This window comes from Argentina anserina, chromosome 5, assembly GCF_933775445.1.
Source record: "Argentina anserina chromosome 5, drPotAnse1.1, whole genome shotgun sequence".
Classification (NCBI taxonomy): Eukaryota; Viridiplantae; Streptophyta; class Magnoliopsida; order Rosales; family Rosaceae; genus Argentina; species Argentina anserina.
In genome coordinates, this window is record NC_065876.1 from 4,315,003 (window position 1) to 4,337,346 (window position 22,344).

The 22,344-nt window shown below is 38.7% G+C and overlaps 3 protein-coding genes across 3 annotated transcripts; 1 reads left to right on the forward strand and 2 right to left on the reverse strand.

Moving 5' to 3' along the window:
* Nucleotides 1–5,325: 5,325 nt before the first annotated feature.
* Nucleotides 5,326–10,936, forward strand: LOC126796433 (ATP-dependent Clp protease ATP-binding subunit ClpA homolog CD4B, chloroplastic). Its single transcript, XM_050523258.1, has 10 exons — nt 5,326–5,530; nt 6,209–6,782; nt 7,351–7,466; nt 7,544–7,666; nt 7,752–7,937; nt 8,058–8,273; nt 8,482–8,699; nt 8,958–9,033; nt 9,128–9,217; nt 9,469–10,936. Exons 2-10 carry the CDS (start codon nt 6,218–6,220, stop codon nt 10,645–10,647), a joined length of 2,769 nt encoding a protein of 922 aa, XP_050379215.1. The 5' UTR covers nt 5,326–5,530; nt 6,209–6,217; the 3' UTR covers nt 10,648–10,936.
* A 189-nt stretch (nt 10,937–11,125) lies between these two features.
* LOC126793579 (dual specificity protein phosphatase PHS1) lies at nt 11,126–16,322 on the reverse strand. Its single transcript, XM_050520139.1, has 11 exons — nt 16,093–16,322; nt 15,813–15,881; nt 15,540–15,682; nt 15,244–15,448; nt 14,948–15,124; nt 14,679–14,839; nt 13,273–14,353; nt 12,751–12,897; nt 12,406–12,633; nt 11,790–11,947; nt 11,126–11,672 (listed from the first exon to the last, which is right to left on the reverse strand). The coding sequence occupies exons 1-11, from the start codon at nt 16,150–16,152 to the stop codon at nt 11,315–11,317; spliced, it is 2,787 nt and encodes a 928-aa protein (XP_050376096.1). The 5' UTR covers nt 16,153–16,322; the 3' UTR covers nt 11,126–11,314.
* Nucleotides 16,323–17,026: 704 nt separating this feature from the next.
* Nucleotides 17,027–19,617, reverse strand: LOC126793921 (serine carboxypeptidase-like 45). Its single transcript, XM_050520551.1, has 10 exons — nt 19,338–19,617; nt 19,145–19,246; nt 18,955–19,050; nt 18,645–18,737; nt 18,476–18,555; nt 18,098–18,379; nt 17,886–18,010; nt 17,700–17,792; nt 17,492–17,609; nt 17,027–17,411 (listed from the first exon to the last, which is right to left on the reverse strand). Exons 1-10 carry the CDS (start codon nt 19,591–19,593, stop codon nt 17,262–17,264), a joined length of 1,395 nt encoding a protein of 464 aa, XP_050376508.1. The 5' UTR covers nt 19,594–19,617; the 3' UTR covers nt 17,027–17,261.
* Between the last annotated feature and the right edge of the window lie 2,727 nt (nt 19,618–22,344).

Consider the following 22,344-nt stretch of genomic DNA (forward strand, 5'->3'; position numbering starts at 1 on the left):
CTCAGTTCAGCTCAGGGTGTTGAGTTGAGTTGAGGTAAGAGGTAAGATAAGGAAATGGGGGAAGAGGGAAATTGACGTTGCAGAAGGAAAAGGGCACCATTTTTTGACACGGCAACACCCTTTGGAACGTTACACACTTGGACACAAACACACACACACACAACACTAGTACTTGGTCTCTCCTTCTTTAACTTCCTTAATCTAATTCACCACCGTCTCATCAGCCTTATCACCATTTGTGGTTCTGTAATGATTACTCTGTTCTGGTTTTGGTGCAGGTTAACGGTTAAGTGAGACTCAGAAAAAGGACAACCATCACAAAAGCATAGGTAACTTCTCCATCCTGCTAGGCTTTTAGCTGTTGTATGAGAGAAGCAGCCCAATTCCTGCAGATGGTGGTTTGTAATTTGCAGAAATCTGAACTGAAGATTATGGATGTTTGTGAAAATGTGATGATGAGAGTGGGGGCTAAATAGTGGATTTTTTAAAAAAAGTATTAGTACTTTTTAAGCTGGATGCTTATGGGGAGTTCTCCATTAAGTAACAACGGTTTGTTGGTCACATATTTTCTTCCTTTCCTTTTCTTGGTTTAACAAACTCATTTGTCATTATTAGGTTTCACATTTCTAAAGAACGGTTGATTCAGTTTTTTGTCAAATCAAGAATAACAGAGTGTACTGCAGTGTGTATCATTACTGAATTGTGGCTTTGGTTCATGAAAGCAAAAAAAAAAAAACAAAGGTTAATTCAAACTTTTGACTCTTTGAAAAATTTGCGGTGGATTTTAAGGGTTTATGATAAGATGAATGAGACATAGTTTTGATTATGCATCCATGACGAATGGTCACTCATTTAAGAAAATCCTGGAAAGCAAATTTAGCTAGGGTTGTATTGTTGACTACGAAAGTTTCATTTTTCTTCATATGATGAATAAGGGAATTGTTTCAAAGCTTTTGAATTTTTTTTAAAAAATGGTAGTTTACTGTTTTACCAAATCCATAATATGTAATAGGGATGTACAATCCGTTTATGATCTACCAAATTGTGGCTCTCTTTCGTGAATGAAAAACAATCTTTCACCAATGAAACAAAGGTTTCAAATGCTAAGGAAATTGTTGGTCCCCTTTTCATGAGGGATATCAACCTAGGCTAAAGCAACACAAAAGAAATAATGGCTTGTTTAAAGGTTAATGAAATTGTGCTTAAATGTGTTATCAATTGAGCTAAATTAGAAATGTGATCATGTACTGTCACTTCCCTATTAAAATTAAGCACACAAGGACCAAACAGATAATCATCCAAAATGTAAGGTAAGCCTCCATGGTTTCTTATCCCTGAAGACTCAATAACTCTTTTAAGTTCTTGGTGTTCATAAGACTCACATGTTAGATTTGACCAAGATAGTTGTCAAAACCATATTGTACTCAACCATTTCAGAAACTTATTACACTTACACATACTATTTTTTTTTTTAAATATATATAGTTATTTTTTTTTATAAAAAATAATATGAATATATGAATAGTCTTAAGCATGTAAGAAATATGAAAGGCATTATTGCAGTCAAATTTTGGAAATTATTGACAATCCCATATCCCTTTACTTTCAAAATTTGAATGAATAAAACTATAAAAGCCTAAGGTCCTGGTTTGAGCTATCAATCTGTTCTTCTGAAGGATAGGCTGCATGGTCTTTAAGGTGTGCACAGACTCTAAAGTGGTCCCAAAGGTAAATGGTACATGTCCTATAGGTCCTAATGTCCTACTCAATAATAATAATAATAAGCATTTTTGGTTAATAAGTTAATATATAGTTTGTATATTTGCTTGTGTTTATTTTCATGCATTTGGCCAGAAGCAGAGTGGACATGTTATTACCAGCTTCATGTCCCAAAATATGTAAACATTGCATGTTACAAGAACTATGCTATAAAGCATTTTTTTTTGGTCGAAATGCTATAAAGCATTTAAGATGTTGAAGTTTAACAAAAGCAATGGAGGATAATATACTAGAGATTTGAGATCGATTTTGTAAAGCTAATCAAAAATGTTTGCTTGCAACATGTGTTAGCTAGGCATGCTAAGAAGTAAGAACACAATTAATTTGTTATTTTTTATTGTGTTTTGGTGTTGCTTGAGGTTTTATTGTTTTTAGAGTCTAATGATTATCTAATATGATGACGGTAGCTAATGATGATCATGCGTTTCTTTTAACATGTACATGAAATTCAGGCTTTCCGGATTAAATTCACGATTTGTGTAAGTGGTTAAGAATAACAAATTAACGTAATGAGTGTCTTTAACTGTGTACGCTCTTAAAATACTTAAACCTACAAAGAATCTAATACACGTCGCAAGGGGGTGTGTGTGAATTATGAAACCTAGGAATCATTAGACCTTGTATTAGAAATCTGAGGCATATGGTTGGGACACTATTGAATGCAGAGACTTGTTGCAAAGAGATCGATTCAAAAAAAGAAAAAAACGAGTAAACAGCTATAAGTAGCTAAGCCAATAAAGAAGGATGAACACAGCAATTAGTAAGAAGGACATGCATGTAGGAGGGGTGGTTCGTACGTTCTGGGTAGCTCCAGAAAAAGAGAGAATAATTTTCGAGGTTAACTCGAACAATTAGTAGGGAAGCCAAGCATCCCGTGATTTCTTTCAGTTTCACCGCACCTACTATCCAATCCAATCCAATCCCAGTGTCACCTCTCTTTCACTCTTTCTCTTTCAAATTTTCTCTCTTAATTTCCTTTTCAGAATCTGTGGTTGCTCAACTGTTGCTTCCCCTCGATCTTTATCTCTCTCTACATTTGCCCTTGCCCCTCGTTTGAGTGCCATATACTTCTACTTTCTAATTTAGACTTTGGTATTGTACCAATCAATCTACTTGGACTCTTGGACTTTGATTTTGATACGTACATGTCTCATGCATCTGTACAAAATGTCAAAGGTGGGTGCATAAACCTATCAATTAAGCTTCATTTTGTACGCCCATCTTAGAGGAGTGAACAACAATAAGACATGCACTCAATACATCAGTTACATAAAACCTTCAAGCAAGTAACTTCCTTATTTGTTTTGAAAACTCATGCAAACTAGTACAGGTATTACTACTAGAGCCACAAATGATGACAAGTTATGTCTGAACTTTAAGAATTGAAGATTCTATACAAATCATCTTAGTATCAAGACGTGATTTGTATCAAGACGAAGTTTCACAAAATGAAATTGAAATGTACAATATGTGGTGTTATAAAATGACAGTATCAAATGGTGAATACGTGTTATATACGATTTGGTTTTGATACCAACCTATCTTTGGTACTTGCCAAAAGAACTCCACATATATTTGTGAATTTTACGGTTTAGAATTTTCTACAAGTTAATAATTTTGAAATTGGTGCCATATTTATGAAATGGGCCAACCGAATCTATGAAATAGCATATGGCAAGTTGGAGAAATATATGGGCCAGAAAGGAAGTGTAATGAAAACTGGTAAGGAGATGCCCTAGAGAAGATTAAAGGGAAGACGACAAGAATTTTCATTTGGGTGCAGCAGCTGGGGGTGCCTCCCTTCAAAGAAGAAGAGAAAAAAAGAGACTACTGCCTTTAATATTTCTCGACTATCCTCGTGAGTTTGGGACATTGGCATATAAGACTGCCCTTAATTTGGGTCACCCCACCCTACTCTATGAATCATTTTTCACCACTTTGGAAATCGAAGTTTCAAAAACCATTGTCGAGAAAGGAGACGGAATTCAATTTGGGTTAATGCACTATGCTGCCATGGTCTTTGCCCCTCGGCACGGGGAAGATAGAAGCGCAAAACAACTATGCTACCGGTTTGGTCTGGCCGGTCGACCGGCTCTTTGGGCAAAGAGGAATGACTATAACTATTGAGTTAGCATGAAATTTCATTGAACGGATAAGTTGTGTACCTAAAGTTGAGTCTCGAGTAGATGTGACGGTTGAGGGAATTTTATCCCTAATTTTGATGTATCCGCTAGAAGGTTTAGATATATATACACTAGAAAAGTTATTAGCATGAAGGGAGCGTAGACATGTACAAAACCTTCCCATTGTGGCAGCCACCGGAGGATTTTGTACATATTGATAGGATCATTTTTCCACACCATACCTACAGATGGTTTTGGCCCAACCTGATTTGCCCATACAGACATGGCCGATTGAGCCCAGCTAAACTAATTTGAACAGTGAGGCCGGTGGAATTCAAGAACAACATTGATGGGGAGAGGGCTTATTAATTTAGTTCCTAATTCAGAACACATACAAAACATGAATATGCACTAAAATACTGAACAGATGCATGAAGTCGCCTTGGTGCAAATAGTGGACACGAGGAAAATTGTTGTGGATATGATCGGGCCACACCTTAGCCCAAATATGGCCCTTATTACCCTCCAAAATAGAAGAAAATATTTTGTTTTTTTTTTGACGCAAAGAGGAAAAATTGAATGGAAAATCTCTAAAATATGGTCGTTGGAGCCGCCTCCATTAGGCTAAAAACACCCGCCTAGTTTGATTTTTTTAGAAAGATACAAACAATCTAACCCATCCTAATCATTGGAACTTGTCAAACACCTCCCATCTAGTTTGTCCACACCATCTTAGGCTTGATACTTAGTCCATAAATTTCACCAACAACGAAATATAACTTACAAAAAAAAAAAAAAGAGTTCAATTTGTTCACCCGTTTTCCTTCAAGCTAAAACTTGTTTTTGTGGTTGGTGCTTCAACAAGTAGCTTTAATCTTAAAATCCAATTTCATATAGTACAAGAACATGCAGACTGCTAATCTCCGATCATTTTACCTAGATTCTTCTCCACTCAAGCGGATAAAGATTTCATAGGATTTTTTCTCTACAGTACTCAAATTGATGCTGAATCTAAAGTGTGAAATACGATTTCCCAATAAATAAAAAATAAGAGAAATCAACCGAAGCAACCGGTCTCGTGTACGGCTTTGCCACAAAAGGCCCAACAGCGACGCATCTACCTACATGCACCCTAAATTTCTGTGGCGAATAAAGCCCAACGTCTCGAGGGCAATACCGTCAGCCACCAAAATATCTCGGGGCAAGACAGGGACTCCAGACACATTGACTCACAGATAACACCCGTGGGTCCAGCCCTAGCCACAAATCTCCACACTCCCACTCCTACGTGGCCGCATCTCCCACCGTCAAAAATAATCGTTAGCGTCCAGTCGGCTTATCGTGTGGGCGAGACTGCATGAACGGCGATGCAGGCGCAGAGGTAGAGGAGGCTTATCAATTTATAGTCTTCTGAGAGAGAAGGAGAGACGGAGCTAGTTTAAGACCACAGCCTCATAGCTCTATCGGCCGACCATATCAGAATTCTAAGAATAGGGTTTTCCCTATTCTCTCAAGAAACACCAACCCTTCTCTTCTCTCTTCTTTTTTTCTCTTAAAGTTTGCTCCTTTTTTTCTTTTAATATTTTATTTTTGGGGGTTGAGGCTAATCCAGAGCCACAAAGGTTTAGGTGAGCCTTTTCTTCTTCTTGTTTTTTGTTTGTGTTGGATTTCGCTGCGGAATTAGGGTTTTTGGGTTCTGTTCTGTTTGGTTCTGGATGTATTGGATGTTGTTCTGATTGGTCGGTGGAGTTTTCAGTTCGTGTTTGTTGGATTTGATTCTGAGCTGTTTGGTGTTTATGTGTTCTGGGTGTTTGAGATTGATGAGGTTTGGAGCTTGGGTGTTGTTCAATATCTGATTTTGATGGTAGGATAGAGTGCTTATGGTTTTATTACTTGGTTTTTCTGTTTCAAGTGTGTTGCTTTTTTTGAATTTGAGATGGGTTTTGGGCTCTAAGATATGTGCTTTGAGGTTAAACATAGTTTTTTTTTTCTGATTTTGTGGAGCTTGATTGGTTACTTGTATGCTGATTTTGGTGATTTTGATTGGTGCAAGAGGAATGTAGTGTTGAAAGGGCTGTGTGATCTTATGTGTGGTTGATATGCTTGGTGTTGGTAGGAGGAGTTCTTTGAACATAATAAGGGTCGAGGTTTTCATAAAGTGATTGTTTCTTCATGAATTGAATGCCAATATGCTTGTAACATGAACGTATTGATAGCTGAGCTATTGCTAAACTCGGGTTTGTTGGTTTTCTGTTATTATGAATGTGTTGAAATGGATGCTAATTTGAGTTTGCTTGTTGCCGCAGGTGGGTATCATGGCTAGGGCTTTAGTTCAGTCTACTAATATTCCTGGTCTGGTTTCCGAGCGAAGGCTTGGTCAATCTAAAGGATCTGGAAATGGTAGAAGATCGACCAAGATGATGTGCACTCTACGAGCACCTCAATTGAGATTGAGCAGCTTCTCGGGACTCCGTAGTGTTAATGCGTTGGATATCATGGCGAGGCCCAGGCAGGACTTATATTCTAAAGTGGGAGTAGCTATCTCCTCCCGTCGTCAAAAGGCTAGCAGATGTGTGCCTAAAGCCATGTTCGAGCGCTTCACAGAAAAGGCAATAAAGGTCATTATGCTTGCTCAAGAGGAAGCAAGGCGACTGGGTCACAACTTTGTTGGTACCGAGCAGATCCTTCTAGGTCTTATTGGTGAAGGAACTGGAATTGCTGCCAAAGTCCTTAAATCTATGGGTATAAATCTTAAAGATGCACGTGTTGAAGTGGAGAAGATTATTGGACGTGGTAGTGGCTTTGTTGCTGTTGAAATCCCATTCACCCCTCGTGCAAAGCGAGTTTTGGAACTGTCTCTGGAGGAAGCCCGCCAACTAGGTATATAGTTTCTTCTTGTTTAAACATCTAGAAAAAAAATATGATAGTAGCTAATAAGAAGTTTCAACTTCCTCATTTTGCTCATTTTGAGGGAACATCGGTCCTTCTGGTGCATTTGATGTTCACATTTTCATGGAGTCTAAGCCCTGCATTGTATAAGGACTGCATTCTATCCTTCGTAATCTATGTGGAATCAACTGACAGTTCATTGAAGAACTGCTAATTGATGATTGAGTCCATGTATGACCTTGAAGGCAAATGTTGGTTATTGAAGAAAGATTTTAACACAACCGGAAAAATAAAATGAAAAAGTGGAACATACAAATAGATTTTAAAGTTAGTGGCATGGACTTAATTTTAAGTCAATGAAGTAATTTGGCCCCCAATAATATATTTATTATCTATTGATCATCTTTGGTTGCTGTTCAATTATATGTCATTGTCTTTTGATTATATGCATAGTGTCGCTAAGCTTTTGCTCCTGTGTCGAAAGCAGTTTTTTTTTTCTTATCTGAGTTAGTGATATACCTTTCGGATTTACTAAGAGACCTTATCTGGTGAATTTTAGGCCATAATTATATCGGATCCGAGCACTTGCTTTTGGGACTGCTTCGGGAAGGTGAGGGTGTGGCAGCTCGTGTTCTTGAAAATTTAGGTGCTGACCCCAGCAACATTCGCACACAGGCAAGCTACCGTTTCTTTCTTTCCAGAGTAATTTGTCACAAAGGAAAATAGTGACAATTTTTTTTTTGGTTGAGCAGGTTATTCGTATGGTGGGTGAGAGCACAGAAGCTGTTGGTGTTGGTGCTGGACAGGGAACCAGTGGCAACAAGATGCCAACTCTGGAGGAGTATGGTACCAATTTGACTAAGCTAGCTGAGGAGGTAAGTTTTATCACAGCTTTTTAATTTTTTACTTTTAGTGTCATCTCTTTGTCCTGTTGCTGAATGTTCTATTGTCTCATATTAGGGAAAGCTGGATCCTGTTGTTGGAAGACAACCTCAAATTGAACGCGTTGTCCAAATTCTGGGCAGGCGGACAAAAAATAATCCCTGCCTTATTGGAGAACCTGGTGTTGGCAAGACTGCAATTGCAGAAGGTCTTGCTCAACGAATTGCAAGTGGTGATGTTCCTGAAACTATAGAGGGAAAGAAGGTGAGTTAGTCTATTTGTAATTTTCAGCTAGTTCATGTTATTTTAAAACATCAATACATTAGTTATACATTAAACTGCAGTAGAATAGCACATGTTACCTCCCCATCTGCCATTCTATAGGTTATCACTCTGGATATGGGTCTTCTTGTGGCTGGTACAAAGTACCGTGGAGAGTTTGAGGAAAGATTGAAGAAGCTAATGGAGGAAATCAAACAAAGCGACGAGATAATTTTGTTTATTGATGAGGTTCACACTTTAATTGGAGCAGGAGCAGCAGAAGGTGCAATCGATGCTGCAAATATATTAAAGCCAGCCCTTGCAAGAGGTGAACTACAGGTAATTTTTTTTGATACATCGCGTTGGCAGAAACGAGATCTCCTTGTCCCTTGTTTTATTTATTATCCTATATGGGAAAGTGCAATTATAGTTGTGATGATTGTTGCAGTTCTAGCTTTTATATACATGTGCTGGCTTTGGATTCTTGGTAATTAAAGAATAGTGGTGTTTGTGCATTCGAATATTAAGTTTTATCTCTATGCTGCAGTGTATTGGAGCCACCACTCTAGATGAATACAGAAAGCATATTGAGAAAGACCCAGCATTGGAAAGACGTTTTCAACCGGTGAAAGTTCCGGAACCAACTGTAGACGAAACAATACAAATTTTGCGGGGGCTCCGGGAACGTTATGAAATTCACCACAAACTCCGGTATACTGATGAAGCTCTGGTATCTGCTGCTCAGCTATCGCACCAATACATCAGGTAGCATCCCTTTACATGGCATGTTCATTGTAGAAGTCATATTTGTCTTGCATTTCTACCTCTTGAACTTTGCTATTGATGGATCCATTTGAAATTGTTGTCTGGCTGGTAATTGAGCTTGTATACCAAGTTGTGTAGTAAGTAATCATCTAGGATGTCAGAAATTAATCATCATTCTTTTTTGTTTGTAGTGATGCTAGCTACTTTTATCAAAATCATTGCTAATTTTGTTCTGATTGACAATATCGATTTTTACAGTGATCGATTCCTACCTGATAAAGCAATCGACTTGATTGATGAAGCTGGATCTCGAGTTCGCCTACGTCATGCACAGGTCGGACCTCACTTTATGTTTCAAATTTTAGACAGGGGCCGTCTTTTTATCCCTGGGGTTCTGGAGTTGACGTGGCCTATATGATCTTTTGCAGCTACCTGAAGAAGCTAGGGAGCTTGACAAAGAACTGAGACAAATTACTAAGGAGAAGAATGAAGCTGTTCGGAGCCAAGACTTTGAAAAGGTATAAATCTTTCACGTGTGCATGGATCAGCATGTATGCTGAAGCCGTAAAGCACTCATGTTGCAATTAACTATAAATATGATGAACCGGATCCACAGGAGATTGCTTTTAAAAATACTGTTGAACTTTCAAGGTGACTAAAGAGTTAGATGATCTGTATCCAGTGTGGTAGATTAAAGTCTTGAGTCTTTACTCTCTAATTTGTCTTAATATGATTCCACTGATCAAGCTGACAACACTATCTTTCCCAGGCTGGGGAGTTACGTGACAGAGAAATGGACCTTAAGACACAGATCACAGCTATAACAGAGAAAGGCAAAGAGATGAGCAAGGCTGAGAGTGAGGCAGGGGATGTTGGACCTATGGTAACTGAAGTGGATATTCAACACATTGTGGCCTCTTGGACTGGTATTCCTGTCGACAAAGTGTCAGCTGATGAATCTGATCGCCTCCTCAAGATGGAAGAGACCCTCCATACACGGGTTATTGGTCAGGATGAAGCAGTCAAGGCTATTAGTCGTGCTATCCGCCGAGCCCGTGTTGGACTAAAAAATCCCAACCGTCCAATTGCTAGTTTCATCTTTTCTGGTCCAACAGGTGTTGGAAAATCAGAACTTGCAAAAGCTTTGGCTGCATACTACTTTGGCTCTGAAGAAGCCATGATTCGTCTTGATATGAGTGAATTCATGGAAAGGCACACTGTATCAAAGCTTATTGGTTCTCCCCCTGGTTATGTTGGTTACACAGAGGGAGGTCAGTTGACTGAAGCTGTCAGACGCCGTCCTTACACTGTGGTGCTTTTTGATGAAATTGAGAAGGCTCATCCGGATGTCTTCAACATGATGCTTCAAATTCTTGAGGACGGTAGATTGACCGACAGCAAGGGCAGAACTGTGGATTTCAAAAACACACTTCTGATCATGACATCTAATGTTGGAAGCAGTGTAATTGAGAAAGGAGGCCGCCGTATCGGATTTGACCTTGATTACGATGAGAAGGATAGCAGTTACAATCGCATCAAGAGCTTGGTGACAGAAGAGTTGAAACAATACTTTAGACCAGAGTTCCTAAATAGGTTGGATGAAATGATTGTCTTCCGCCAGCTCACTAAGTTGGAGGTGAAGGAAATAGCAGATATAATGCTGAAGGAGGTGTTTGAAAGGCTGAAGACTAAAGAGATTGATCTTCAAGTGACGGAGAGGTTCAGAGACAGAGTGGTTGATGAAGGATACAATCCAAGCTATGGGGCAAGGCCTCTAAGAAGGGCCATAATGAGACTACTGGAGGACAGCATGGCTGAGAAGATGCTAGCAAGGGAGATCAAAGAGGGTGACTCTGTTATTGTGGATGTCGACTCTGAAGGGAACGTAACTGTGCTCAATGGTAAAGGTGGTGCCCCTGGAGCTTTGCCTGAGGCTGTTCCCGTTTGAAAGCTGACAGCAGTTCACCTTTTGACGATATGTTTGTACTTTTTCAATTGAACTTTCTCGTTAAATAGTCTGTTTTCTTGATAAGTACTAGTTGGTAGTGGCAATTGAAAGCTGTTTATTAATGCTTGACTTGATTGATCAAGGCTGTACCAGTTATACTGAAGAATAGCATGCATAGTTCAGTCTCAGATGGTAGGGTTAGTCTTTTGTTCTTCTTCCATACTTGCGTTTGGCTGTTGGGGATGCTAGCATTTATAATAAAAACACCTATTCATCATTTTTCAGCTGACTAGCTTAGATTTTTGCAATTGTCTTTGTCTGAATTTGTTGCCTGGGTTGTTCGATTCCTTGCAAGCAAGGAGTATCACAAATAAAATTGATACTCGGCCGTGCAAAGCCAAGGTCATTTATATTCAAAAGACTAGCTTTATAAGATATGTTTTAGGTGCACGTCCCGGTTGGGCGCTAAAGCGGGCTATGCTCAGTTGCTCACAATGTTATTACCTCGTTTGTTCATGATACAATTTTACCTGAAATACTCCTAGTTTACACTCAGACAAGGCTGCTTAATCGCATGACTACTATATCATCTCTACTGCATATATACAACAATGAACACCAACCTCCGTAAAGATTTCGTAGTGATTACCAAGAAGCTTGGAAATCCCTAATCTTCCACATCTGAATGAGATCTTTGTGTGGGGCTAACACTTCCACCTCGAGTGATTTTTAGTGCTGTCAAAGCCTTTTGTATTTCCATTGTCATTGCACTATCCACGCTACCAGACGATAGTTTCTTATGTGATTTCTGTAAATGAAGCTTAAGAGAGCTGCTACTCAGACCCGCATTCACCCCACAGATGGGGCAAACTTTCATCATTGGCTTCCGCTGTTGCCACTCCATTGAAGCTCTACCATGCAGCCTCTTATCCAAATCCAACAAGATCTTTGCAAACCCATCGTTGGGTTGTGCTCGGCGATGAACCTGCTTTAGAGAATTCCATGCTTCTAATAGAGTGGATTTCCTGCACCACAGAAAGATCACGTATGTAGCTAATCATTTCGGGAAGGTAGCCTTGTTGCAACATACAGAAATAGTGAAGACGTATCATATCAGCGAGTATACTGCAGTTTTTACTTACTTTCGAAGCATTAGGTACGCAAGCACTAGTGTTGCGCTTCTACTTTTCCCTTCAAAGCAATGGACTAGGACCTTCCCTCCTGTTTGTTCAACATGATCAATAAACTCAACCGCTTCATCAAAGATATTGCTGATGTTGAAATCTTCACTGTCACATATCTGTTCATTCATACAGTAGAGTAGCCTAATGAGGACAGTTCAGATACAAAAGTATGATGAAAGCAGAACATATACACACTGATGAAAGGTAAGAACAAAGACAACACAGCTAAATATGACCAAGTACACCAAATATTGGATACAATAAATAGTCACATTACGAAACATACTAGTTTGTAATGGTTGTCCCCTTGGTCAAATATTCATGACACCACTATCAGGATATTTGTATTTGAATTCTAAATTACTGTAATAAAGGCTACGCTAGGCCAATGGAAGAAGAAGTGACTTGCTATTTCAGTCATTCTGTTTTATTAAGAGACTTACGAATGTGCAGATGGCTTCTAGGAGCTAAGATATCATAACATGACCTTCAGATGGGCTGAGGAGATGTGTTTAAAAAAAAATCCCTAAATGATGATGAACCAACAATTGTAAACAAATGAGAAACTACTTACAGAGTAATTTTTGTATTCAAATAGATCAGGAAACTGAGAATCTGACTGTCCAATTTCATTGGAACACAAACATAATATATGAGTAATTCCTAAGCTTTGCAGTGTGTATACAGATCGTGCAGCAAGTGCTCCACCTATAAACAGGCTACTTGTGATTCGAGATGGCCTCTCTGTATTTGCAGCCTCAGATATCAATGAAATTCTCTCGAGAATATGTTCAAGTCTGACCTGTTAATAAAGATAAAAGGTGAAGAAAGAAAACATGAAGACAAAAAAGAGAAGTGACAATAGCTTCTAAGCGACAGCCACCTTAGTACATTTTTTGTTGTACAGAAATAAAATTACCTTCAATTCATAAGCATCAACTATGCCGTTATTGTCACTACCCTCAAAGAAGCCAGCATTGAAATTGTTCTCTTGGCAAAGTCTGACGGCTTCGCTCTTTAGCATTTCATTCCACTGTTCCAATTCTTTGCTCGTTTCAGCATCAACCTGAGCAATGTAATATTAAAACTTAAAGAGTTTGTATGAAGAAAGGACTATCCCATAGCATGGAACTCACCCACCCCACTACATATATATCTCCATCTTTTGTCTGGTATACATGCAACTACATTATCTAGTGTACCAACGTGAAAAAAGAGCAACACTGAAATCAAACATACAACTATCCTTGACAGTATTATTGTCTGTTATTTAGACAGATGATACTTCTACCCATGATGTTACCGAAAGTGTGAGCTCTGCATACCAGAACTATGAAAAGCAACTATTAATCATATCAGCAGACAAATTCAATGAGTGCAAAACTTCCCAACTAATTATACATATCATCACAGTACCGTTTTTACTATAAAGAATTCCAACCTTCGCATTTTTATTGAAGTCCCGGAGCTTTGCTGTCAAACGCAGACTACGGAGGGGATCTGAACTTGCACTCCCTTTCCAAAACTTTCCATGCCAACTCTCCCTTGACATGGGAGAGCTGCAGTCATAGCTTTCTTTCTGTCCTGAAGTTGAAGACCTTGTAGCAGTTCTCTGCGATTCAGAATCACTAAAATCTGACTGGTTCTCACTGACAAGCCTCTCCTTACCTGGTGTAGAAGGAAAATAACCAGTTCCGGCAGCTTGTGATGGGGACTCAGTAACTACCAAATCCTCTTTCTCGGACTCTGCTACTTTATCTATGATATTGAAAAATATACGTGTCAAATTCTCCAGCTTTTGATGAAGTGTGATTAAGAAGATATGGAATCCCTGCAGATCCCTAAGAGCACGTTTGAATCCACTACGAAATTCTTTAACAACCGTAGTCATTTCCATTGTTTGGGTATCAGATGCATCAGTATCTTGTAACGAAGGACGTCCTAATTTCCCTAATGTTATGTCGTGTAACAGATTAGAGGAGTATTCACAATTGTTCAGTAGTAACTCAACCAGCTTTGGATAAATTTCCTGGTCATTAGCACGTTTACCAGCAGGAGGACGACGGGGAACACCAGAATCAATAGCCACAATTGGAAAATCAGAAAAAAGTAAATCATCTGAGAGTTGACTCTTTATGCTCATTTGACTAGACCTTGGCGACTCCATGATGTCTGAAAGATCAGACTTCTGTGTTACCAATCCTGCATTGTGCAATCTGATATCTACTGAAGTTGCCCTTCTATCCTTTTGTAGAGCTCTAATCACTCTTGGTTTGTATCTCTTGATGGCTGAATCAAATGCTTCCTCCAATCTGTCCATATTTCCAAAGTCCATTTTGTCTGCAAACAATAAATTTGCAGAGTTTCCACGCCATCTGAGCTGACGGCAAGGTAGTCTATCTTCATTTCTGATGACTAGGTCCAGTAACAAAATCCTACCAAGAGAAGCTGCTGTTTTTTCTGCGGTATCCTTCGCCTCAAATATACTTGAGCTTTCAAGTAGAGGAGATCCATGAACATAACTGCATAAACGAAAGATGTGATCTTCAAAACACCATTTAAAAGATCCAGTTATCCAATCAGAAGCACTTATTAATGCTACATGTCATGAAATGCCATGCTACATTATTATTATAAGCATACAGCAAGGCCATAGATGGAAACATAACATCATCTAGAATGCCTAAAGAATGTGCTAAATGTATATGGAATGGTCCTAGAAATCAATAGAGTTATTTTAATGGCGAGAACTAGTTATGTGCATCCTAGGTAGCAGACTCATAAATCTATTGGAATGCTTCCTGAATTGATATTGAACTTCTGAAAAATTGAGCAACTCAGATATACCTCATGAGCAGAAGGCATCGGCTAAGTTCAAGAGCTTCCAAAAGTTCTGAACATGTCATTTCCCCACATTCATCTCCTTCTGAAACTGCTGCTTCTCTTGCTTTCTCTGCTGCTTCCTTCATCTGGAGCCACTCCATACTACAATTATGTATAACCCTGGCCTGCAACGTCCAACTGAATGGTTCAAGAGAAATATCACAGCAATTTCAGAGAGAAGAAAGAAGCATTTTGGCAAACATAATAGGCTAGCCTGATCAGAAAGGTAAAACCTGTGGAGTTCGAACTCCAAGCCACTTTGCAAATTCATAACCTAGACGTTCAGACTGTGTGGCCATCCTTGACGAGGAAATCTTTATGCAAGCCACTGCTTCTTTAGAAGAATTATCATCATTCCCTGGTTGGTTGAAAAGGGCAAAGAAAACAACTCCTCCGGAATTCACTGTCACCTATATGCAGCAGAACTGAGAGATGATGAGGCAACATATAAATAATAATGACACACTTCTTTGATTCAATCCAATAAACACACAATGATGCTCCATATGTGATTGAAGGGGTTGCTTACCTCCAGCGCTCGGTTCATTTCATCCTCAGACTGATCAGTGCTGCTACTGTGTTCAGTGTGGTGAAGTGAAGAAAGCCTATCCCACGAGAAAAAACTCGACTCAATGTCCAACGTAGCAGCTTTACCAAGTCTTTCCCAGAGACTGACTTCCGTGGTTTGCTCAGGCGACGTGGGGCCTTTCCATTCCTCACTAGACTCTCCTGCACTGAATGCCAACCCACAACCATGATGATACTATGTTCCACATTTCAATGCACATATTCATAACCACAAGATAGCACAAAGTTAACAGCAACCTAGAAGGCATTGTGTCAAGCCTTAACGGGCGGCGAGGGAAGCCAGAGGATTGGTACTTGGAGCTGCGTTTACGGACCAATTCCAGCCATTGAGTGATCTTGAAGGCCGGTCCAGACGCAATGTCACCCAACATATACAAGACCTACATTCCCAAACTACATTTTACATCAACCATTGTTTTATTTCTGTAAATATCAGCTACTATCAACATCATAACATTACACACAAGCATTCAAACAATTCAAATTTCAAAGAACTCAAAAGTAACTGACCCGGGAAGTGACGGTAAGAGGCAGAGGAGCCTCGAGGTCGTCAGATCCAGGGTCCAAATCCTTATCTTCCTGCAAATTCAGCATGACCCAATTCGTTTTATGTCTAAACAAATCAATCTCATAAATAAAGATTGCAACTTTATGCAATGCACTAAAAACCCAGATCCCAAAATTGGCAAGAAATGAAGCAAAAGTAAAATAAGCAATAGGGTACAAGATTTTAATGATCTGGGTTTAAACAGAAGGTGGCAAAAGAGAGAGGGGTTTGGAGGAGGAATACCTGGACCTGCAGAGGGTTGATGATTGCAGGCAGCTCCTGCTTTTGCTCTGGTTTTGCCATTATGTTTATTTTTGGGAGAGCTAGTTTTTCTTTAGAAAATATAATGAGAAAGACAGGGCACCACTCTCCTCAATTCTTAGCGAGTTTAGAGAGAGAGAGAGAGAGAGAGAGAGAGAGAGAGAGACTGGGGAAAAAGAGTCCCTTTGCTTTATATAACCATTTTGGAAGTTGGCGCCTTTTCAGGGCTCTCTGCTCTTGCAAACATTTAAATAGTCACTCCAAGATATAGCTGGTGGTAAACTGGTACTGCTGGTTTGGTCTTCAACAGTGCAACTCTTGCTTACGAGTTAGATTGGGTTTTGGGAACTGATAGCTGTTGCTGTTGCTGTTGCTACAAGCTATGCTATGATTAGGAACGCACACACTGAATCTTTCTGCTTTGGTTCTTCAGCATAGTGCATTATCCTCGGTTGTTTATAGTGATGGGGTTGTGTGTGTTTATAAAATATAGTATTACACCATCACTGAAACCTACGTAAATATCCACGGATCCACCGACTGCTCTGATTTAATTAGGTGTTGTTCTTCCTCATCTCCCAACGGCTCTTTTTCTTCTTTTGGTGGACAAAATAACAAGATTTTCATTTCTTAGAACAATTCATTGATCTATTATTTAAAACCGTCACACGTATGTCCATCACTAAATGCTCGACATATTATTTAGGCCTCCCTTCATAAGGCAATAGCGTTACACATAGAAACATCTCGCCCAATTTTCTCTCTTAACAAGACCAAACACTCCCAAGTGATGAAGGATGCATGGCAGACTCACGTAAGTATCACGTTGTGATATATTTCAGTTCAGTATTGCACTGACAAAGTTTAATAATTGTGCATGATTTTAGTTTTAGGTCGGAATTTAAACACGGAGATAACATCAAGTGATCAATTTACGCTATAATTCATTAAGATCTCAATAGAAAATTATATCGTTGGCCCTTCATTGTCATTTGTTAAGGAAATACAGTTCGAACAAGATAAAATTTTATTGTCACCTTTTGCTTGTGTATAAACAAAAATGCCGTGCTGTACATCTAACAAACTGAAACATCTCTTTTGCAGTTATGCACGAATATGAGTTGCAGATTGACTTTTCAGCAAACCGGCCATCAGAATACTTGAGGTAGAGGCCTGCCTTGAAGTAATGACTTGAATAGCATGAGTGATCTCTCCGGCTGTGAGAATGGAGCTTCATGAGAGGCACCTCTAATGGTAGCAAATGAAAGTATATTCCCATAAACTTGAGTCCATCCACCAACCTGTACACAATATATAGATTACAAACTAGTCCAACTCAAATTCCTACAATGAGAAAGTTAATGAGCATTGCAAAAAATACCTGCTTTCCCTGAAACCAAACTCTATAAGGGACAGTGGTGTTCAATCTTAGCTCCCTTGCCAATCTGTTGACCAAGCTTCGGCTTCCGGTCAATGGAATTACAGAATCTTGATCACCACTGAATATAGAAATTATTTTTGTGATGATTATTGCAAATAGAAGTAATGTCACTATTAATTATATTAAAATTAACATGACATATAGTTACCTGTAGACTAAAACTGGAATTCCAGCCTTGACAATCGATCCAACTACTGAGATGGTAGGGTTTTCTAGGTTGAGCATTTGGTAGTCCAAAATGCTAGTATGACAACATACGAAAAAAAAAGTATAAGATTTTAACTAGGTAACTAAGATATTGTATCTGTATATTATATCAAGTTAATGGAGTTACTTGCTGCAAACATCCCATCTTCGAACTCCAACAAGCTTAGCATGGAGAGCATTCTGCACATCTTTTCGGTTCAAGTAGTTCACAATCTTGTCTTCTACACACACATCAATCCGCTCTGTAATTTGCTGCCACATTAATATGAAGAGTTAGAAGTGTAAGACGTGGGAGAAATGGCACACTATATGGTTAAATGTGTGAGTAGGCTTAATTACATTGGGGCTTATAGCCTTTGACTGTGAGAGCACAGATGAAATGCAGACATCAAGAGTGACATCATACTTGTCCACAAATTTACTGGTTTCTCTGCTCACTTGGCTCATAACTCTTGAACAAACTGGTGAAACCGAGTCTCTATAGTACTCGCTCACGTAGCGGGAGTAGTTGCAAACAGAAGTGAACATTCTGTATGTTGAGTCTGATATGAGTCCATGAGACCATAAATACTCAGCCCTTGAATTAAAATCGGTGGCGTATTCTAGCACAGGGTTACCCAACTGCATGCACACATAGTTAGAGAGTTGATATGTAAGTTGCCTTGAACTGAATTCTGTTCACTCAAAATTGCTAAATCATGAACTTCTTCTACTCACAGCTAGTCCTTTAAGATTGAACAACTTCTCTTTGCTATTAGCTTCAGTCATAAGCTTAGCAAGTTGAGGGATGTAGTGACCTGGTATCAAGAACCAGCTAAGTAAAACAAAAAGGATAAACATAGTGAATCCTGATAGTACTATAGAGTGCATGCATGAGAGAGCTTACCTGCATAACTTTCTCCAGTCAGAAACAAATCTCTGTGCTTATATTGAGGGAACTTCTTGAACCAGCGTTGTAAGAATACAAGATTGTCCTTGGCTTAAGGGGTCAAATGCAGACACAACATTCAAACATCAAGACAGAAACAATTTAAATCATGGAAGGAACAAAAGAAAAAAAGTTCCCTACAACAGACATTTCGGTAGGATTGATGTTTTAGAAGCCACTTCAAAGCCTAATGCAAGAAACAAAAGGAGAAAAGTAGACAGAAGCAAGAAACTGAAGGATTAATATCTTTATACTTGAACAGAAGTACCTGTTGCTTCATCATCCACTGCCACATAGTTGGAGCTTTGTCTAGAATAAGAGAATCCAACACCAATTGGTGTCTCTAAATACAACATATTAGCCTCTGCAAAATAGAACTATAAATAATATTAAAAAATTAAGAAATTAAGAAACCATATTATGCAAGAAAATAAATACAAATCATCTCCATGCATTACCTCTATTCCAGCTGTAGTCATTTCTAACCAGAATTTGACCATCTGGTCTAAAGGGTCCATTTTCAGAGAAGGCCCCTACCCCAAGAGAAGAACAACCAGGACCTAAATGAAACATAAATTGACCCCCATCAAGAATACCACATTGTCAACTTGAGTTCACGCTGAAGAAAGCAAAAGCTTTAGTGTTACAGACCTCCATTTAACCAGAGGACCAAAGGCTTTGAAGCTGGGTTTATTTCTGCTTCAACAAAGTAGTAGAAAAGAGCTTTGTGGTTTTTCTGATGATCACCCACAGAAATGTAGCCTGAAAAGTGTTGAAATGACACATTTGGTTGTCCTGGAAGCCTAACTATCTTGTGATCATAGTGATGAGATGAGGACTCAACAACCTCCATGGCAATGAAGCACAGGTGAAGCACAAGCAGTTGAACAATTGCCATTGTCTTCATGAGAGAGAGAGAGAGAGAGAGAGAGAGAGAGAGAGAGAGGGTGGTTGAGTTTAGCTTAGTGGAGAGCAAAATATAAATGTGAAGACTTTTGTTTTTATGTTGTCATTACAGTTGTGGTTTATGCTTGCAGGCCTGAAATCAATGGTGTTGAAAGAGACACAATCACTAGGGAGTGAGTCTGGTGTGTCATGTGTGCTTAGTTTGGGGTGAGTGGAGTCAGCAGCACTTATAAGATTGTTGTCAAGTAGAAATGAGCAATATATGTAGGAGAGATGGAATCTTGAATGATTTAGATTAGTAATCACAGAAATTTCAGTTTTGTTCTTTCTGCATATTCTTCACCCTTTTGACCAGGCACGGATGCAGAGGTGGTCTGGAGTTTGCTGCAGCCCACCCCATTTTTTCAAAAGAAACTTAAATTTTACTACATGTTAGAGCATAAGATTGAAAGTCAATACTCTTTCTCTCATCCACCGCTCCATGACTATGCTCTCTCTCATATCAGTCCTCTGCAATTCTTTGTCACTCTAAAACTCTAATCACTCTATTTGAAAAATCTTCATCCATAATCCTATTGATTAAGCAATCCCAGGTATATATCGATTGATTCGTATCTATTTCTCATATTAGTTTTTTTGGTTTATTTGCTATGTTTTTCTAAGTTTCTCTATCAATACAAAGTACATATGATAATTCATTTAACTTGAATCTCAGTCTTCTATCTTGTTCCAATAAGTGTAAACTATTATTTCCATATTGAAATTATCATTGTTCTACTACGAAGTCCTTAAAAAATTTTTTGGCATTTGACCAAATTTAGCACACCCTATTATTAAATCCTGGATCCATCCGTGCTTTTGACTAAAGTAACACTAAGCGCATGATCTGTGGAAAGTGGCTTTTTCTTAAGATTACTTTCCATCTGTGAAAATGTGTTAAACTAATTGAATACATAGTTATCCAGAAAAGCCTTGTTAACTTCTGCATATTTTTCTTTTTAGAACTACTTTGCAGTTCCTTTTTGGTTTTCCAAAAAAATGGCTGGATTAATTATTTAGCTTTTCTTTATCTCCAAGAACAACCCCTTATCTGGTTTCCAATTTTAAGAAGATTTGAACATAGCTGCATGATAAAAAAATAAAATAAAATTCTTTTCTTTGGGAAGGATAGCTACATGATAATTGCTATCAAGAAAATTTTGAAAAGGGTGATGGAATAGAAGGAAGAAAAATGATGCATATTTTTGAAAGAGAAAAGTTGTCAGCATTCCTCATCGATCCGACTGTTTAGTAAACACATCATGTATCCCCACTTTGTTTTCCAAATCAGACAACATTACTGAAAGCAATTTACCAGATATCCAAGCATGGGATTCAACTGAAAAGTTCTTTTAATAAAATTGAAGGAGGAATTTGATCATCTGTATATAATCAAACATCAATGTAGGATGGAAATAGCATGCTTAAGTAAAATAGTCTCAGAGTGTTTTTAGTGGAGATTGAGCAAAAGCTCGCAAACCTTTTCTCTATGTATTCATCTGGGGATGAATTTGTTCTCTTTGACCTTTATGTTTTTAAAAAGGCTTCTCTTACAGAATGATCTGTAAGACTGTAACCATCCCACTTTGTTAAGTTGTCATTTTGTTTTAGTTGTATAGTGTAATACTACCTCACAGTGAAGGTCCACATGAGACACCACATGTTCCCCATCATAGCTTCAAAACAACTAGTCATTGCTTCTATTGGGACCTGACCTGCCTCCTCCTTCTCTCATTCAGTTCTCTTTGCTGTGCCTGTGCGTGCCATTTTCTTTCAACTGAGCTTTCAAGTCATCCAATGATCACTGAGGAAGATGGTCATGGCCACAAGTCACGGATAATTTGCCAACTGCTTCACTCCTTTTACCTTTTAAGTTTAATATTCTGATGATTACAATTAGGGGTTGGGGAAAGATATTGGACGATTTGTCTCAAATAAACTAAGCCAAGAGCAATGTGGCAAGCAAAACGACTTGACATCATTGCTTCTATTGGGACCTGACCTGCCTCCTCCTTCTCTCATTCAGTTCTCTTTGCTGTGCCTGTGCGTGCCATTTTCTTTCAACTGAGCTTTCAAGTCATCCAATGATCACTGAGGAAGATGGTCATGGCCACAAGTCACGGATAATTTGCCAACTGCTTCACTCCTTTTACCTTTTAAGTTTAATATTCTGATGATTACAATTAGGGGTTGGGGAAAGATATTGGACGATTTGTCTCAAATAAACTAAGCCAAGAGCAATGTGGCAAGCAAAACGACTTGACATCAATGACATGTGAGATTTAGTTGGCAGTCAAATTTCTATGAACAATGCAGAAGAGGAATGAATGGTAGGTTGTTCTCATTGTGGAGCTACAATAAGGAAAAGTGATTAGTACAGAATTTTAAGCAACAATTTGGTTTTGGGAGATTGAATCCTATTATGATTCACTATACATGAGATTCCCACTATACATTTATAGATTCTTATATGATGCTTGGTTCTCAAAGAGGCAGAGAAGTGGACCCAGCATTACTGAAGTTCATGATGAATTAGGCTGATCTTCATTCTGACTATATCTCATATAAGAATTCTTTGATATGATTTCCTCAATGGAGTTGCCATTGTTTCATAATCTATGAGACTACCTAACAGTACCACAGTTGGAAAATGTGTCAAACAAGGAAAACCAACATTATGAAGGCTTTAGATGAACCTTGCCATGAAAGCAAA

Excerpts from the sequence above, each read along its gene's own strand:
- LOC126793579 (XM_050520139.1), bottom strand. The coding sequence starts at position 16,152 with ATGGCAAAACCAGAGCAAAAGCAGGAGCTGCCTGCAATCATCAACCCT. Across the intron at positions 15,449-15,539 it reads CTTGACACAATGCCTTCTAG|TGCAGGAGAGTCTAGTGAGG; the intron begins GTTGCTGTTAAC and ends GTTGGCATTCAG. Across the intron at positions 14,840-14,947 it reads TTGGAGTTCGAACTCCACAG|GCCAGGGTTATACATAATTG; the intron begins GTTTTACCTTTC and ends TGGACGTTGCAG.
- LOC126796433 (XM_050523258.1), top strand. The coding sequence starts at position 6,218 with ATGGCTAGGGCTTTAGTTCAGTCTACTAATATTCCTGGTCTGGTTTCC. Across the intron at positions 7,938-8,057 it reads AAACTATAGAGGGAAAGAAG|GTTATCACTCTGGATATGGG; the intron begins GTGAGTTAGTCT and ends GCCATTCTATAG. Across the intron at positions 9,034-9,127 it reads TTCGCCTACGTCATGCACAG|CTACCTGAAGAAGCTAGGGA; the intron begins GTCGGACCTCAC and ends GATCTTTTGCAG.
- LOC126793921 (XM_050520551.1), bottom strand. The coding sequence starts at position 19,593 with ATGAAGACAATGGCAATTGTTCAACTGCTTGTGCTTCACCTGTGCTTC. Across the intron at positions 18,380-18,475 it reads TCAATCTTAAAGGACTAGCT|TTGGGTAACCCTGTGCTAGA; the intron begins GTGAGTAGAAGA and ends GTGTGCATGCAG. Across the intron at positions 17,412-17,491 it reads TTTGGTTTCAGGGAAAGCAG|GTTGGTGGATGGACTCAAGT; the intron begins GTATTTTTTGCA and ends TATTGTGTACAG.